The sequence below is a fragment of the Topomyia yanbarensis genome, chromosome 3 (genome assembly GCF_030247195.1).
Source record: "Topomyia yanbarensis strain Yona2022 chromosome 3, ASM3024719v1, whole genome shotgun sequence".
Lineage (NCBI taxonomy): Eukaryota > Metazoa > Arthropoda > Insecta > Diptera > Culicidae > Topomyia > Topomyia yanbarensis.
Window position 1 is genome coordinate 341,272,427 of NC_080672.1, and position 17,346 is coordinate 341,289,772.

General features: G+C 35.6%; 1 protein-coding gene across 3 annotated transcripts in view; it reads left to right on the forward strand.

The window, feature by feature from the left end:
- Positions 1-17,346, forward strand: part of LOC131689337 (uncharacterized) — an 81,484-nt gene that overhangs the window by 49,868 nt on the left and 14,270 nt on the right. The window contains exons 1-3 of one of the 3 annotated variants that reach the window (XM_058974359.1): positions 6,430-6,666; positions 9,722-9,812; positions 17,136-17,304. In XM_058974359.1, coding sequence (XP_058830342.1) covers positions 9,798-9,812; positions 17,136-17,304 — 184 coding nt within the window. In that variant the 5' untranslated portion in view covers positions 6,430-6,666; positions 9,722-9,797. Of the gene's footprint in view, positions 1-6,429; positions 6,667-7,163; positions 7,499-9,721; positions 9,813-17,135; positions 17,305-17,346 lie in introns of those variants that run through there. The other 2 variants (XM_058974358.1, XM_058974356.1) reach the window with 2 other exon arrangements.

The following is a 17,346-nucleotide window of genomic DNA, read 5'->3' on the forward strand; positions in this document are numbered from 1 at the left end:
ACATTAGGGTGGCTCAAAAATAATTATTTTGTCGTGAAGGTTCAAAACACTTTTTAAAGAAATTTTTAAGCCCAGAATTTCTAGATTGTACATATCTTGTACGTGGTTTTGGGTGTTCGTTGATTTGAGGGCGTTGTGGGAGAGCACGTGTTCTTCGGATGGTGACTGAACGGATAGGTTTTTTTTGTTTGTTTGGTGTCAGAGAATACGCGTGACCTTGATTGAGTGAAATGATTGAATAAGCATAATAATATTATAGCTCAATTCTTGTTTCAAGGGGCGAAAAAATAAGAAGTCGCTTTGTTTCGTTCATCCTGTGCTTTTTCTGGTTTTAGCATGCGGTGGTTTTAAATTAGTGGATTAGTTTCTTTTCGTTCTATAATCTTGTTTTAGTTATTAGTATAAAAACACGCGCTCGTCATCGGTGGTATGTTCGACATAAAAATTCGGTCAAGGTACTAGGTACTTATTTTGTACCGCTCAAAATTTACTTCAGTTAGCATAACACGCGCGAATGATGATAAAAGAAGAGTCTACATCTTATAGAACCATTTATGGATAAATAAATAAATACATAATTGTCATCTAATTTATTATAATAATAAATACAAAAGGTTACACACGATAAATAATACTTGTCTTACGAACCCTTCAAGGTATTAGCATATCTTTTTGAATAAATGTCTCGAGGCAGTAAAGGTAATCGCTTGTCATTGTATCGTATTGTTCTTGGAATGACATGTTTCGCCGGAATACATAAGCATGAAACAATAAAGTCGTTCGCGTCGTGATCGTGATTCAATTAAACACAAGCAACACTCCCGACGGTCGGCTGTCCGGAGTTGAAGTTGCACTTTTTGCAAACCGAGCATTCCCGAATAAATTCAACACACGATAAATTTATCATAAATTCTCGACAGCCGGCTGCCCAGAGCAATAAACACATGATAACAGTTCTGAGAGTGACATAAATCGCATCACTTATCAAAGTGAATCCAGATTTTATCTAACTCTTCACCCCATCCTACTAACAAAAACTCCTTCCCGTGGCAAACGTGGAGATGCAGAGGTATACACGGTCTCCATAACAACGTTTGTTACACTAACATTCCTTTCCTTCCCCGATGACTGTAAGGACGTGGCCGGCGCCGTTAATGACATTTCAAAGAGTAGGACTCTCGAAACGTGCACATTGAGGATGGGTAGCTACTCCCAGGCCCCATCCATTGATTCTCTGTGCAATTTCGCTTGTTCTGGTCAATCACGGAGTAGCAACTACGAATTGTGCGGTCATCATGCTCATGCTCATGCTCATGCTCAAATTTTTAAGCCCAGAATTTCTATTTTAGCTATAAAAATAGAAATCAACTTTACTACTTATTAAAGTGGCTCAAAAGTAAGTACATGTTTTGTCCTATATTGATTATTCCAATAGTAATTATGGTAAGCTAAATTTCTAAGTCTTATATTGATTATTTCAATAGTAATTATGGTAATTATTTTCCATAATGAAACGAATTGATTTACATCTCATTATGATGCTTCAGAAATTACTATTTAGTTTTAACGGATCAAATAAGTTGTGTTCGACTAATTTTGGAACGTTTAATTCATTAGTGGATTACTTGATATGAAAACTACATTTTCTTTTATTTTCAAAACAAATATTTTGAGCGTCTTAAAGGAATGGTTAATTACTTTCACTAATTAACAAGATTGTCAACGATTTTTTTTTCGCAGGATTGTTTTAAGTTACTTAGATTGATCATTTCATATCTTAAATAAAAATAAATCAAAAATCCCTGTATCGCGTATATGGTTAATTTCACCCTCCAGCACTCGCGCGAATGGCTTCCCAAATGAGTAACCGCTGGTTCTGGAAGAAGATTTCACTAGAGTTTCGGAAGGCGTTGCACAACATACAACGGCGCGAGTGCCGGAGGGTTAAAAATGGTCTTAATTAAATTGGATAATATCGCTTTCCCTTAAGATACACCAGTGCTATACAAATGCTGATCAAAATAGTCTTACCAAATGACTAGAACTAAACTGTGTTCACTCAATTTAACAGTTACTGCTTATGTTAGCAAGGAATAGTTCCAGAAACATTTTATGACATATTTCAATTGGTTGAAAATATTTACTGATTTTTAAATATTCTGAATACCTTTACCATCTAAAAAACCATACTTCCCACTCGGCTTCTCACTCTTAATCATTAGTAAAACACTTGTAGATCATGCTCTCAATACTATTTGAAAGTTTTCCATATATTCGTGTCATTATTCTAGTTATAAATTGGTTATTAAAATTCAATATCAGTAATAACCATGCGCCTCCATTCACAGTTGTTTTAAATTTTAACTGCTTATTGCAAGTTTTCGCAAAACTAGCATAGACCTATTTTAAACGGAAAATTAAAAGCTTTCGAATGAGCATAGTGTGATCGCGGGCATTCACGGGCGTCGTTGTTGTTATCGCATTAGAAGTTCGAATTCAATAAAAAAATCATGACAAACAGTTATCTAAACACTAATTAAACCAACTAGTGACTTATTTTTGGTGATTTTACGACGTGATTTCATCACACATATAATTTTGGTGAAATAAGGCAATGCATAAAATAAACCGTTTCTTTGAAAAACGAAAATAACCGGATGTAGTTGCTATGGTCAAACAATGTAAAAGACACTTGAGTTATGCCCTTAAAAAAACTGTCAAAAATTCATTTTACGTCCAAATCACCTAAAATCTCGCAAAAATTTCTCTGATGGCTCAGCTGATACGAGAAAAATACTAGCCAGAGTATCGCATAACCTTCATATATGGACTTAAGTCCGGGCTCGTCCCACTGTGAGGTGTAATGGCGGAATTTCAAAAAAATTGCAGTCGTGTCATTACTTAGTTATGACACAAAGTCCTTATATAGGAAGGTCCTAGCATGCGTCAAAACGAAAAATGCCTCTGTAATCGTATGTGTGACAGTTTCTATGGGCGAATGGTAGCGTCTACGTCATCAATACCACTTTTTATATGATGTCTCTGTTCACTACCACTAACAGTTTTGACGCATGCTAGAACCTTGTTTAGTGGGACTTTGGTTATGACTCTTTTATTGTGCGTGTAAGGGTAAAGATGTTTGGAAGTATTACGATCGTGTACGTCGTGTATTTCATCAAAAAAACCTGCAATTAGAGAAATAGATTCGTTATGAACCCAAGATTTTTTTTGTGCTATTCACGGTTTATGCCGAAAAATTCCCACAATATTTTGCTTTTTTCGAGAGTTGTCCTACTGGAGCTGTAGATTCTCGGAAGGGCTCTCCGTCAGAATCAAACACTACAATTGCAGACGAGACGGGCAATGGCGCCCATTAAAACACTGCTATAGGCCAATTGTAGCGGGCCGTGATTCCAAATGTGATATTTATTGTACAGTTCAGGTATGTGCGGGCGTGGGCCTACGCGATCGCGTGTATCATCACTAAGGGCCCGAGCATTTGTACGCTAACGTATTCGATCGCGTGTGCGTTTGTATGTCGCGTGTGCTAACGTGTATATAATTTCGCGTGTATAAATTCTATATTAAAACCGTTTACTTTTCGCATATTCGCGTGCGTGCTAGAATGGTCGCGCGCGGACCGTGAATCTGATGTTTAAATTTTCGTGTACGGTTTAGATTCTAGAAGAAAATGGGTACTTCCATATCACTAGAGTCATCTCGCCATGGAACTTTTTTTTAGATTATAGAGGTTTTAACCTTAAGGTCGTTCGCCTCTTCGGGTTAGAAAAATCTAGTATGAAACTACGGTACACCCACCCCGGACATGACCGATTCGTGAACGCGCGCGTTTGCGGGTTCGCGTTTGAGACAGCGTTTGAAACGTTTTAAGTACTAAAACGTTCACATTGTAACCGGAGTGTTTGCGCGTAAGTGTGCGTAGATGATCGCGAAGAGCTTAAGCCTTCGTATGTTGACGTGTTTGTCGCGTGTGGTCGCGTGTATGTGACTTCGCGTAAATAAGTTCGATTTCGTAACTCTGTGGCCATTCACATTCGCGTGTGTTCTTGGATCATCTTTTTATGGTGATCATTTTAATATTTTTTTCATTCCGTATTCTGTTTGTTCATTTGATTTTATTTTATCTATTTTATTCGTTTCAATATTTTGATTCATTCTGTTCAGTTTGTTCATTTCATGCATTTTATTATTATCATTTATTTAACCTATTTTGCGCATTATTTTTTATTTTATGCATTTCATAGATTTTTTCCAGTTCATACATTGTAATCAGTTCTTTCGTTTCATTAATTTTTTCACTCATGCAAATTATTAATTTCATACAAGTAATTAGTTTGACACAATTTTATTTATTTTGTATACAGTAAAAAACCGTTTTTATCAGCCCCTTGGCGAGTTTTTAGTTTTGATAAAACAGGGACATTGATAAAATCGGGACATATATTTTTCTGTCTTTTTATTCCTTAGATATAGCCTTGCAACCTTTTCTGATTATTTACTTTAAGTTCCCCTTAAGGGGGTCTGACAGCGCAAAATTTAAAAAAATAATATTTTTATTTTTGCATTTTTCAGATCTCTAAGATGAGAAATATATACCCAATATATCAACTTGGTTCGTCCACTAGAGCCCATCAAACTACCAACTATCAATTTTCATATGATCCTTATAAAATCGAAGCAAAAAGCGCGTGTCCACTGTATTTTATAAATTTTTACTATCGTTATTTTTTCATTTTAATCATTTAATTGTGTTTAGGAGCCGTTCATATTCTAGGTGGACAAAGAACCCTTCAGTTTTAACCCACTCCTTGCTCTCAGTGGGGGCAACAATAAGGGGTTTCACAAAATTTTCCTATGTGTTAAGCTACTATGATGAAGAAGGACGTAATGAAAATTATTCAAACTTAAACCACAGAATTTCATACATACCTTTAGTCTTTTCTGATATTTCCATATCTCAATATCTCATTTCTGAACGACGTTATGGTCAGATAGGATTTTTTTTGTCAGATTTTGTTTCATGCGATTTCGCTTGATTTTTTGACGATAATTGCCAACGTTGTTTTAATTTTTTACGCATGCTGTTATAAGCAATTGAACTATTTCAAAATCTTGAAAAAATTTGAAGGTAAGCGCTTGAATTTGTTTGATTTTCTTATAAAAGACATAAACATAATGCAACCTTTATTTTTCTTAAAGGAAAAAAATGAGATGTACAAATTTGCGCATAAGGGAAGTAATTTGGTGTCAGTTGCAGACGAGTGGAACACGAAACATTCAAATCGAAAAATATAATGAAAAGTCCAAGTGAACGTTTCAAGTACCCACATCCCGCTCCCCATAGACAAGCGTCCCCTAAATAGTCCACGTGGAATATGGATGGCTCCTTAGTTTATTCGTTTTATTGATTTTAAGATTTTTCCCAGTTTATTCATTTTATCCAGTTTCTTTATTTTATTAATTGTATTAATTCCGTTCAATTATTCCTTTTATTTATTTCAAAAAATTAGCTGGCTTGAAACAAATTTTATTCTATTAAATTTAAACTTTTTAAATATTGTCTTATAATTTTGCATTTGACGAGTTGAACTAATTTGATTTATTTATTTTTTTTAATACGATTTATATTAACCATTTTACTCATTTAATGAACTTGATAACCTTTTTTTCCTTTTTTGCTTTATTAATTTTTTAATTTTATTTGTTTTATTGATTTTCTATAATTTATTCAGTTTGTGGTTTTATTAGTACAAGACTTTAAACTGTGTTCATCCCACCTGTAGTTGGTTACCTACTTCGCGCGAGGTCCTTAAACGAATGTATTCAACAGTGATATGCGTAAGAAATGTTTCATCTCACTGCTAGATGGAAAAAAATCGGTTTTTTAAAGAGAAATAACAATGAGATCCATATATTTTCATTACCTTACATAGTTTGAGTAGACAACTTTATAGTATATTATTCCGAACGTAATGTATTCCCATTAAATAGTGAAGAAATAATTAGTATCGATCAAACTTGATCCTGATGTCTTTCATTTACATAGGAACATAGCATTTTATAAAACTAACGCACCGATAGACCCCCTTAAGGTCCAACTACATTGTTCCGTCATTACACATATCTGTGGGTTAATTTCGGTTTCGATCGATGCGACTGGAAGTTGTACCGATACATATTGATGAAACGATTCAATTGGGACCTGTTGCTACATCAGTGATGGAGCGTTCAGTTTGTGCCGTGCTGTGTTAAGGTTATGTTCGTTTATCAAATTCTCTAATAAATTCCACTGCCACACTCTGAGTTGCTATTTATTGAATCGCAGCTGCCTCGGCTGGCATTAGCTTGACGAATAAGTGATAACAGTTGGTTTAGTGGTGTTTTTTTGATAACTAGGTGCAAGAACTCTTCTCTTTCGACCTAAGTGTTCGCATCTCCGATGATTAGCCTTACCTAATTCCTAATCAAATTCGTCGTTGGCATGCACATAGAAGTATGCAGCTATGCGTTGAATATACCATAACCGCACCAATCCAAAGAACTCCCAAATCCACTTGAGACCAGACTGGAAACTATGCGTCGTAGCGAGCAACACTTGCTGATTATGTACATCGTGGATCTCACGTTTACAAGAGCGCAGTGCAGGTAGCCGAAGTGCATATTTTAGTTCTAGTTCGGTGGATTTGTATGCTTCACGCGTCTGGTTCATTACGGTGCTGCCAGAGAGAACGCATCGACTTAGTCGTGAAAAAGTGTACATCACTAATATTCAATCCAACAGCGTATGTCTTGGTTGTTGATTTAAGTTTTACTGATTGGCTTGAATTTATCGTGCTCCGACCAATGTCAGAACGCACGAAAATGTTTTTTTTGTGAAAAACTAGGACTTACAATAGGTAGTGACAGCACAGTAGAATAATTAGTGTTCATAGTGCTTCAATGATTTGCATTGATGATATGCTTCGACTAAAAAGTAAATGAATAGATTTCAGAAAAATAAGCCTGCTCGTGCTCATATGGTTACTCATATGTTACCTATGTCTCTCTGTACATTATCTTCGTAACCATTGCAGAATCCATAGCTCAAAAATTTTCATATTTTGTTGCACCTTATAATTTCAAGTTAATTGACTGTCGTTAGATTTAAAAGAATAATTTATGTATCATCATCACCAAAAGTTTATTAATATGATCCGACTACCTCACTAGTTTATTTTTTCTTAGGGTAAGCTTATTATATGTTTTGTTATATTGCACTGCTATGTCGACCCAGTGATCGAATTATGTATGCCGTCACAATTAAAAATGTGCTCATCGCATAAATATTTATGCATGTTTAATTCCCACTTTAGTCACTAAATTGTGTGCTAAAATATTCAAACCGCTTTGGTCTCAGATCATTTAATAATTGTATCACAGTACCACACACCAATATCAGTGAATAGGTGTTGCTCAAAGATGTTCATCGTAGTAAAGGGTGAGTCGAAAATTATCGCGACACTTTAGATTGATTGGTAATTCGGCCATAAAGGGCGAACACGAAATTTGCGACACCGAAAATGTCATGCCAATTTGCTTATAATGTTTAAAATCAAATCAAAATTTTAGGGTAGTTTTATACATATATTTACATAAAAAATCAAAAGAAAAGTTAATCGATGGAGCCTTGAGTGTAAAATTGAACGCATTTTCGCTTGATGCCCCCCATCAAAGTCTTTACAGTGTCATCCGGTACCAGTTTCTCAGTTTTTTTTTTCCATTTTCTTAGCATGTACTTCTCGTCTTTGACTGTCTTCTTGCTCTTCCGAAGTTCCCGCTTCATTATTGCCCAGTACTGCTCCACCGGGCGCAGCTCCGGACTCTTTGGCGGATTCATGTCCTTTGGAACAAAATGGACAGAATTGGCCTCATACCACTCCAGGACACTTTTAGAATAGTGGCATGATGCCAAATCTGGCGAAAATAGCGGAGCTTCGTCGTGCTGCTGCAAGAACGGCAAAAGGCGCTTCTCGAGGCACTCAGATTTGTAGATCTCGCCATTTACTGTGCCCTTTGACACGAAAGGCTCACTCCTCAGTCCGCAAGAGCAGATGGCCTGCCAAATGAGATATTTGAAGGCGAACTCCGACATTTTCTTCTTCTTAAATTTGTCGTCCACATAGAACTTGCTCTTGCCGATGAAAAACTCCAACCCCGGAATTTGATTAAAATCGGCTTTTATATACGTTTCGTCGCCCATCACACAGCAGCCATATTTTGTCAGCATCTTCTCGTAGAGCTTCCGTGCCCGAGTTTTAGCCGTCGATTGTTGCCGCTCATCGCGGTTTGGGAAGTTCTGTACCTTGTATGTATGTAGTCCAGCTCTCTTCTTTGCATTCTGAACGTAGCTCTGCGACATGCCGATCTTTTTAGCCAAATCACGGCTTGAGACGTTGGGATTTGCTTTAATCATCCGCTTCACCTTTCCCTCTGTCTTTTTGTTCTCCGGTCCCGGTTTCCTTCCAGCTCCTTTGCCGTGGTCCAACGTCAACCGCTCCTGGAACCGCTTCAACACTCTGGAGACGGTTGAATGGTGAATGTTCAACATTTTTCCCAACTGCCGGTGCGACAGGTCAGGAAATTCCAGGTATTTGGAAAGAATTTGTTCTCTCGACTCGCGTTGGTTCACCTCCATTTTCGTAGAATCGAAAAACACGTCTTAAAGTTTGACAGCATGTAAACAATACACATCAATGAGAAAGTGTGCAAAATTTGGTTGATTTTTACCCAATGGTAAAAAAGTTATGCCCTGTTGAATGTGTTGCAATAATTTCGTGTTCGCCCTTTAGTTATCGAAATGAAAACAAAGTTTTACGGTAGTTCAGTAAATGTATTTATGTATTTCAGTTTACATGCGTTGAGAAAATTTTAGGATGTAATTGAATAAAATGCTCGATTTTTGCGAATGATGCCCTCTTTTAGAACCTATACAGATGTTTTCGGCACGTTTCTCAATTTTTTAACTTCTTGACTATGTTTTTTTGGTACTTCGCCTCTTTCAATTTAGTCGTGTATCACTCCTGCACGGTTTTGGAGTAATAGAATGAAGCCAGATCGGTCCAAAACAACGGTTGCTGATCCTTCTGCGCTCAGTTTTGTAAATTTAAAACCGTTTATGGAGTCTTTGGTCACGAATTGTTTGCTACATTTACCACAATTTCATATGGCTTCTTCCGTTTCTAAAGCTTCTTCCGTTTAAAACGGTCACCCACAGAAAACTTACTACCCGTGAAATATTACTATCCTTGCAACCGCTTAAACTCCGCTTGGATGTAGGTCTCAACAATAATGAGCCAGTACCGGTATTTCGTTAGCAGGATCTCCGGGGCGCGTTTTGATAACGTACTACTGGCAATCGTCATGATTCGGGAAGTTCAGCCTCTCTTACGTTTTTAATCCGGATCTCTTGTTCTTGGATATGTTGTTAACTTTCTGAGATATGGGTTATTTTGTCAAACCAAAGCAATTTGGTCGTAAGAAAAATTTGAAAGCCAATAAAATACCTTTCTAACAAGCTATATGTTGTCAAGATTCGTTCACAAACAGCGAAGATAATAAACATTTTATATTTTTACTTCTCACTTACCAATTTTCACTTCCGAAAACATTTTGTGATTTTACTCAATAATCAATTAACCATTTCTCAAAAATTATCATGTAGGTTCACTTCAAAGTGATTGTTTTCCAGCGTTGGATTAAGCGTTGTGCTCAACTATGAGGTAGACGTTGAATGCTATATGAATACAGAGACGGCAAGTAATCAACATAGTAGTGAGATAATAGGTTTTTCATATAATTTATATTCATATTATACTCGTGGCATTACCAAGAGCAACTGTTTTTCTGAATCCCAAAATTCTAGTGAAAATTTGACTTTTTTGCAAGATTTAGGTTATACTTGTCATGGCGCAAAAATTACCAGATGGTTTATTTATAATTTGCAAGGAATCAAAATATCACATAGTATATAAAAATAATGTCACGAAAATAACAATATGATATTATATCCTTCTCGATACGCCCCCCTCCCCACTCTCTCTCTAACTCTCTCTCTGTCTCTCTCTCTTCTCTCTCTCTTCATGCTCATGGCAACTGCCTCACATCTATCTCTATCCATTTCTAAGTTGTGTCATAAGATATTCCACTAATCTGAAATATTTGTTAATGTCCAAGGTTTAGAAAGTCAAAACTATTTTTGCTTGCAGCTTCCCAATAAAAAGATTTTTCCTTTTAGTATAGAGCAGAGCCACTTACGGAAACAAATCTAATACTACATCCTACTTGGCAAACAAAATATTTATAGTCCTGAGAAAATTTGAAAAATGTTTGTATTATGAGAAAACAATAACAGATTTATGTTCAAATCCTCCTTTCTCTGAAGATGAATGGATATTACTTCGAAACTAAGGAAAAGCATGTGACGAAATTACTACACAACTACAAATACTACATCAACTCCAATTGAATTTAATTCTATGCTGAGCCTTTATATGCACTATAATTAGAGATATCCTTGGATATCGCAGAAATATATTTGACTTGCCTAGGTAATATGGAAGTTTGAAGGTGAAAATTTTGAAAAGAGACTTTCCACGTGTTCCTTCGTAGTCCTATTGAATTTTAAATGAAACTCATGTTCAAATATGTCCTTTGAAAACTAAGAATACCTGTTTTGTGATGATATAAAAAATCTATGTTTTCAAACATCGATCCTAAAAGGTCTGTTGAAAAAATATACGACAATTTTGTTTGGTGATTGAAAATGAAATCGTGCGATTGATGAAATACGACGAATTTCGTACAATATACATTAAATATATATAATGAGGAAAATTATCGGTTATCAAGTCGCCATTTTTTTCAGTTCATGAAATGGTAATGCACGAAAACGCTTCTTTGCAGAAAACGACAAATGAATTTGTGCATTGTACAAAAATCTTCGTTCCTTTTACGAATGTATTTAACCGGTGTAATTAGGTGTATAGCACACTACTGCAACTGTTGATACGCCTCAACTATAGAAGCATCCACCCTAGTTTCATTTAGATCGGTTCAGTCATTGCTAGATAATTATATGACATTAGTGCACATTAGGGTAACAAGAAAAAATGACACCCCACCGAGCCAACCCTGAGTCGATTTCGAGTCCCACCAGGAGTATCTGCTCCAAATTTAAGCTACATCGGCCAAGTCTAACTTCCAGACTAACGTGTTTGAAGCTTGTGTGGGATTTTTCAACAATTTACTTGGAGAAAGCCCACCAGGTTGCATTTTCACCGCTAGGTGGCACTGTGTGTGTAAGTTGATCACAGGAAATGAAATTAAGAATGATAATGTGCTTGTCTACAACTTTGTCGAAGACTACACAGCAATCCAACTCCCTTGGGAGAAGTTATTAAACTTTTAACGAAGTGATGTCTGAGTCAGTTTTGTATGGGATCTAAACAGTACATACGCGTGAATCAGTAGTCGATTCCCACGGACGATTTTTTTTGCAAAGTAACGGTTCTGTTCAACTGAAAGAATTTTACTGCCTAAGATCACATATTTGAGGAATTCCACAAAGATTCGTCCGAAAATAGTAAAAATCCTGATCGACCATCATGGATTCCTATGAAACTTTACACATTTCATCGGTATGGAAGACTAAACATTTTTCACAATCAGTAAGATTTTTTTGACTCAAGAGCAATTTTTTAAAAGGGCGTAAACATTTCTACGTGCATTAATTTCAATTTTTTCGCTCCATTACTGTATTTTATACAGCAAAACTTTCTGAGGACGAATCTGAGAGAATGAATATTAATACACTGAAAAAAAAAATTGGGGCATTTTTCACAAAAACAAAAATTCGTGTTAAAAATTTAAACTGTAAAAAAACCCATTTTTCTAATTTTTTATATTTTGTCTATTAAAACCTCAAGAGAAATGAAACATTTTGAATGTGATTGTATGATGGAGAACTTATCGGTAACACAGTTTTTCTAACAATAACTTTATACATGTTTTTAAATTTCATGCTAATTGACATACAAAACTGTAATTTTATTACAGAATATAATTCTAACTCTCATTTTAAATCCAAATGTATTTAACAAAAATCTTCCAAAATGCGATAGTTTTCGAGATATTTGGAATTTTGTTCCAACAAAAACAGTTAATTTGTATGATTATACTCTTTTTAAAAGTTATTCGCGTTACCCAATTATAAAATGTCAAAAATCTAATGTTTATCGTTTTAAAGACGTAAAAGAAACTTGTTCAGTGTATTTGGATCATGGAGAAGCTTTCAATAAAAAAAATCCTAACAACAACTTTTGACATATATTTATAATTCTTACTATTTGCCGTCAAAAATACAATTTTCTTTTTGAATATGATTCTAAACGCTATTTTAAATCGAAATGTTTATAACATTTTTTTTTGAAATGTAGTAGTTCTCGAGATATTTCAAATTTGGTTTTAACAACATAATTCTTTTGTTTTATTACGGCTTTTTCGGAAGTTATTCGCGTTTCTCCATCAACAATAATAACATTTTCAAAAGGCCCATAATATTTTCTGTAACTTTCTCTTTTACATCAAGATGATAATGTAAACAATTTGAAAGCTATACGAAAACGATCAAAATACTATTCAACCATAGAGTCTTCTGATTAAACTAGTTTAAATTTAAAAAAATGGGTTTTTTTACAATTTAAATTTTTAACACAAATTTTTGTTTTTTTTGAAAAATGACACAATTTTTTTTTCAGTGTATTTTTTTTTCGCACTTAAATATTTATTCTCTCAAACTCGTCCTCAGAAAGTTTTGCTGTATAAAATACAGTAATCGAACAAAAAAAATTGAACTTAATGCACGTAGAAATGTTTACGCCATTTTAAACAATTGCTCTTATATCAAAATATTGCAATTGTCAGAGAAAATAATGGAGATTCATAAACCGAACACAACTTCAAAGTTTCGTTCGAATCGACGATGGTCATATTTTGTGGTCGACCGGTTTCTCATGGAATACCTCATTTGTCCCAGTTTCTATGCGATTTCCTATCTTCATGGGACTGATTTGCAATTTAGTAGATGATGTGAATCATCTTCTAACTAGGGATGATCCATAAATGACGTAGCATTTTTTGAGTGATTTTTAACACCCCCCTCCCCCTTCGTAGCATTTCGTCACAAACTTCTATATACCACCCCTGGTAATTACGTAGCTTGACCGTAACCCTCACCCCCTTCGTTGTCCCCGTGAAAAATTAAAAAAAATCAAAAACGATGTTAGTTAGAGGAAACGGGTAAGATTCTCGTGACATCAGGTCAACCCCTATTCCCCTTTAAAAAAGCTACGTAGCATGACATGACCCCCTACCTCCCTGTCGTCACACATCATCACAAAATACAAAACTCCCCCCTCCCCCATATAATGCTTCGTCATTTATGGATGGTCCCCTAGAAAATTTTGGTTCTGCTTTTCATCATATAGAGAGCGCCAACTTTATCTTTTCAACGGAAAGAGATAGAAAGTAGGTGTCTTCTACAAAGTTCTTTTTCAGTAATTCTTGTAAACACGTTCATATCCCATCTCTCTTCTTTTAAAAGTTAGTGTTAGTGTCTTCTATGCGGTGAAATATAGAACTAAAATTTTGTAGCCAATGATAACTTATATAATATACAAAAATAGTATCAAACGTACTATTCAGTTAAACCCAACCATTATTTTGCAAAAAATCAAGTTCGTGGGAATCGACTGCGTATACACCACCATGTGCTGTTAGGCCCCGTGCAAAAGAGACTCAGGCATCACTTCAATAATAGCTGAATAAATTCTCTTAAAGAAGTTGAATTGATTTTTTTTTCAATTTGTTTATTTGATAAGGCACGTACGCGTTAGCTTAAAGGTGCCATTTTTTCATTGTTTTACATTTTGAATTTCTTAAAACCAGGGGGTTACACATTTCAATATTATTTTGTTTTATATAATGAAACTAAAAAAAGAAAAAGGTTGAATTGATTGTAGGTTGTTGTAGGTAATAGATTATCTTGCAGTGATAAAGTGATGTATAAAGTGCCACATAGCGGTGAAAATGCAACTTAGTGGGCTTTCTCCATGTAAAATGTTGAGAAATCCCATACAAACGTCGACCACGTTGGTCTGGTAGCTAGACTTGTCCGAATTGGCTCAAATTTGGAGCAGATACTCCTGGGGATACTATAAATCGACCCAGGGGTGGGCGGATTAAGGGATTACATACCCTTTTGTGCGAAAAATGTCAAGAAAGTTTGAATTTACATAAAGGCATAACGCAATGATTTCATTACACCAAACTTACAGTATTTTGGAAGAACATTTTCAGTTAAATAAACAAGCATAAATTTATAAAAATATATTGATAATTGGTGGTGTTATGACTTTTTCCTTAAAACCCTTTTTTATTAAAGAGGTTTGCGGTGATCACGATTGAAGACAAATAGATCAATATAATAGATAGTATATGAGTATACCTCATATCATAAGGATTATGATAAATCAAGAGTACTTATTCAAAAGGTCCTAAGTGACGTTGAGCTCAAACTGAGAAAAGCGAGGCTGAAGTTTCATGGACCTAAAACAAATCCTTATTAGAGAACAAATATCTGTTTTGATGGAACAATTATGCCAATATGGTCTAAGGAATACGCTCTTTAGGTAAATAATACTAAAAACATGAAATGTTTAGTGCTAATGTAGTTTTTAAGCGCTTTAGAATTATGCGTCCTTTTGAAAATTATAGGACCTTTCACATAGGTCTTTTTTCGGGCCTAAGAATCATACGACGCTGCACATAAGGCTTTTTTCAGCAAAGGTAGCTCTTACGACGAATATTGAATTTCTTCAAAGTTTTCGACAAAATGAGCACGAATACGAATGTTCTTTATTACTATGGTAAATAGTTGCACTGGATTTATCAGAAGTCTTGCAGAAAAAAATGCGGGAAACTTTAGTTTATATTAACAAACCATTGACTGGAAGTGGTTAAAACCAACGAATGGCATGTTATTTTAGAATAACTAAGCTTTCCAATTATCATTTAATTTATTATACTTTTCAAATTTAACTTCCAAAATAAGTCGCATGAACAGAAGAAAATAATTTCTTTTATTTTGATGCTTAGGACGTTTTTACTAGGTACCTATGTGCAGTGGGAAAAACATAGAATGAAATGAATCTTGCGTCGTTTTTGCATGGCGCCCATGAACATTTGCAGAGGTTTTGAAATGTTTCACGCATAGGTCCTTTCATTTTAAAAGGTCTCAAGTGCAAAATTTCAAAATATGATCATGAAAACTTTGCGACTTTTTATATAATGCTTGTTATTTTGATAAATACTGGGTATAATGAATCCTGGTTTTCGGTATTCGTTAGCTATGTTGTAATCACATGCTGTGCTGCAAATAACTCAGTTTGTTTACATTTGTCACTAAGGACCATTTGAATCGGCACTCTTGAAATAATAATTTTTTCCTGTGTTCGGGAACGTTTTTCCTAAAAAATCGCTGTTTTAAGCTGAATGATGCATGAAAAAATCTCATCTATAAATCAAAAATTTATGCATAAAGAATCTTTAAGGTACAAGAAAAATTAATTACGATCAATTGAAAAAAAATAATGAAAATCGGTTAATGGGTTTTTCGGCAATCGTGATCACGGAAAAACCCACCTACATACATTGTCCCAGCTGAGCTGATTCGATTGGTATATGAGACTCGGCCTTCCTGGCCATGGATTTTTTTTTCAAAATTTTAGCGAATCCTACATATTTCATTTATAAGTAATGCAAAATTAAAGAATTTTTGTTTAGCTTTTCGATACTACAGCACACCATCATATATGTAGGTATTATATAACCTCTTTATAACGTGTATAAAAACACTTTCTCATTGTCGCTATAAATCAAGAACGTCTCCAAATAACTACTACGCTCACTATAGTACAGTTTACAATAGTATTAAATGTTTTGATTTTGCGAAAGCACAAGGAATTCTCAAGTTGATTAAAAAATACAAAACCGCCAGCGACGCACCGATGACCTCGTACTTCTGCATGAAAATGAAGGTTATGGTGTTATTCTGATTGGAAAGATAAGTCTCTGGCTGGTACTGATGTCTACAACAGCTAAGATCTCTCCACCACAACCCCATTGGTATTGGTATAGCAGAATTAAAACGGCAGCAACCATCAACAAACTACACCCACGAACTGTGGTGCGTCGGAGCTTTCGGTTTCAGAACTCTTCATGCGTGTAGAAAAATGCTGATGCCCGCGGGTTAATGCGAAGTGACCGATGGCGATCGTCCCAGACTTCGTCTCCTCGTCCGTCGTTTGGGGCACGTGGGTGGATGGAAATTGTGCACGAATTAATTGCTTTTAGATGACTTTCAATGTCACTGGTATGGTACGCCATGCGGAAAATTGGCTGCGTTTAATCTTTTCTTGATGACACTGAAAGTGTCACCGGAAAGGACGTGACTTTGAGCCTAAAAAAGTTCAAAGTTAATTGATATTATGTTATTTAATTAATCAAATGGTTGGATCCGGTAATTTATTGTCTCATGATTCTTCACGCGCTCATGTAGTTAGAAGACACAACGACATGAGCGGTATGATCAATTAATCACCCCCTTCGTACCTTTAATGCTTCAAGAAGACACCTAGCTAAAATAATGCTATTTGGTTCAAGGTCGTGCCACTGGCGTCTATATATACTACCATATAACGGGGTACGCGTTTCGATTTGAAAGGCATCCTCTTTGTCTACTGCTCGACCATTGAGCAGGTTTCCACGACCGAAAGCGTGCCTTTTCGCTAACGACCGCAAGCTTGATGCAATATCCTTCCCAGGGCGGTTTTACTTTTTCCATTGAATGTAGTTGTAAATGCCGTGAGCGGTATGACTAAGGTAGTTACTGAAAAACGTACTCACCCAAAACGACGTGACTAATTGACGACGAACGCCCCCATCGTTATGTTATATGATCTTTATCGTTTAATTATTATTACACATGAGGTACTTAGCATCTATATTTCTGCGCATAGGTCGTCTACGTGTCGGATACAGCCGGGTATATACCACTGACGTCGATACAGGCAGGCCACTCACGGCTGCCCCCGGTCTATGGAAATGACAATGATCCTGCCTGGCGACCAGACCCATGGGACAGAGACTACAATCGGCGCCATCGGTTCAACAACACACGAGTGCAGCGTAACAGAATTTGACTATTTAGGTAAAACATTAATTAAATCG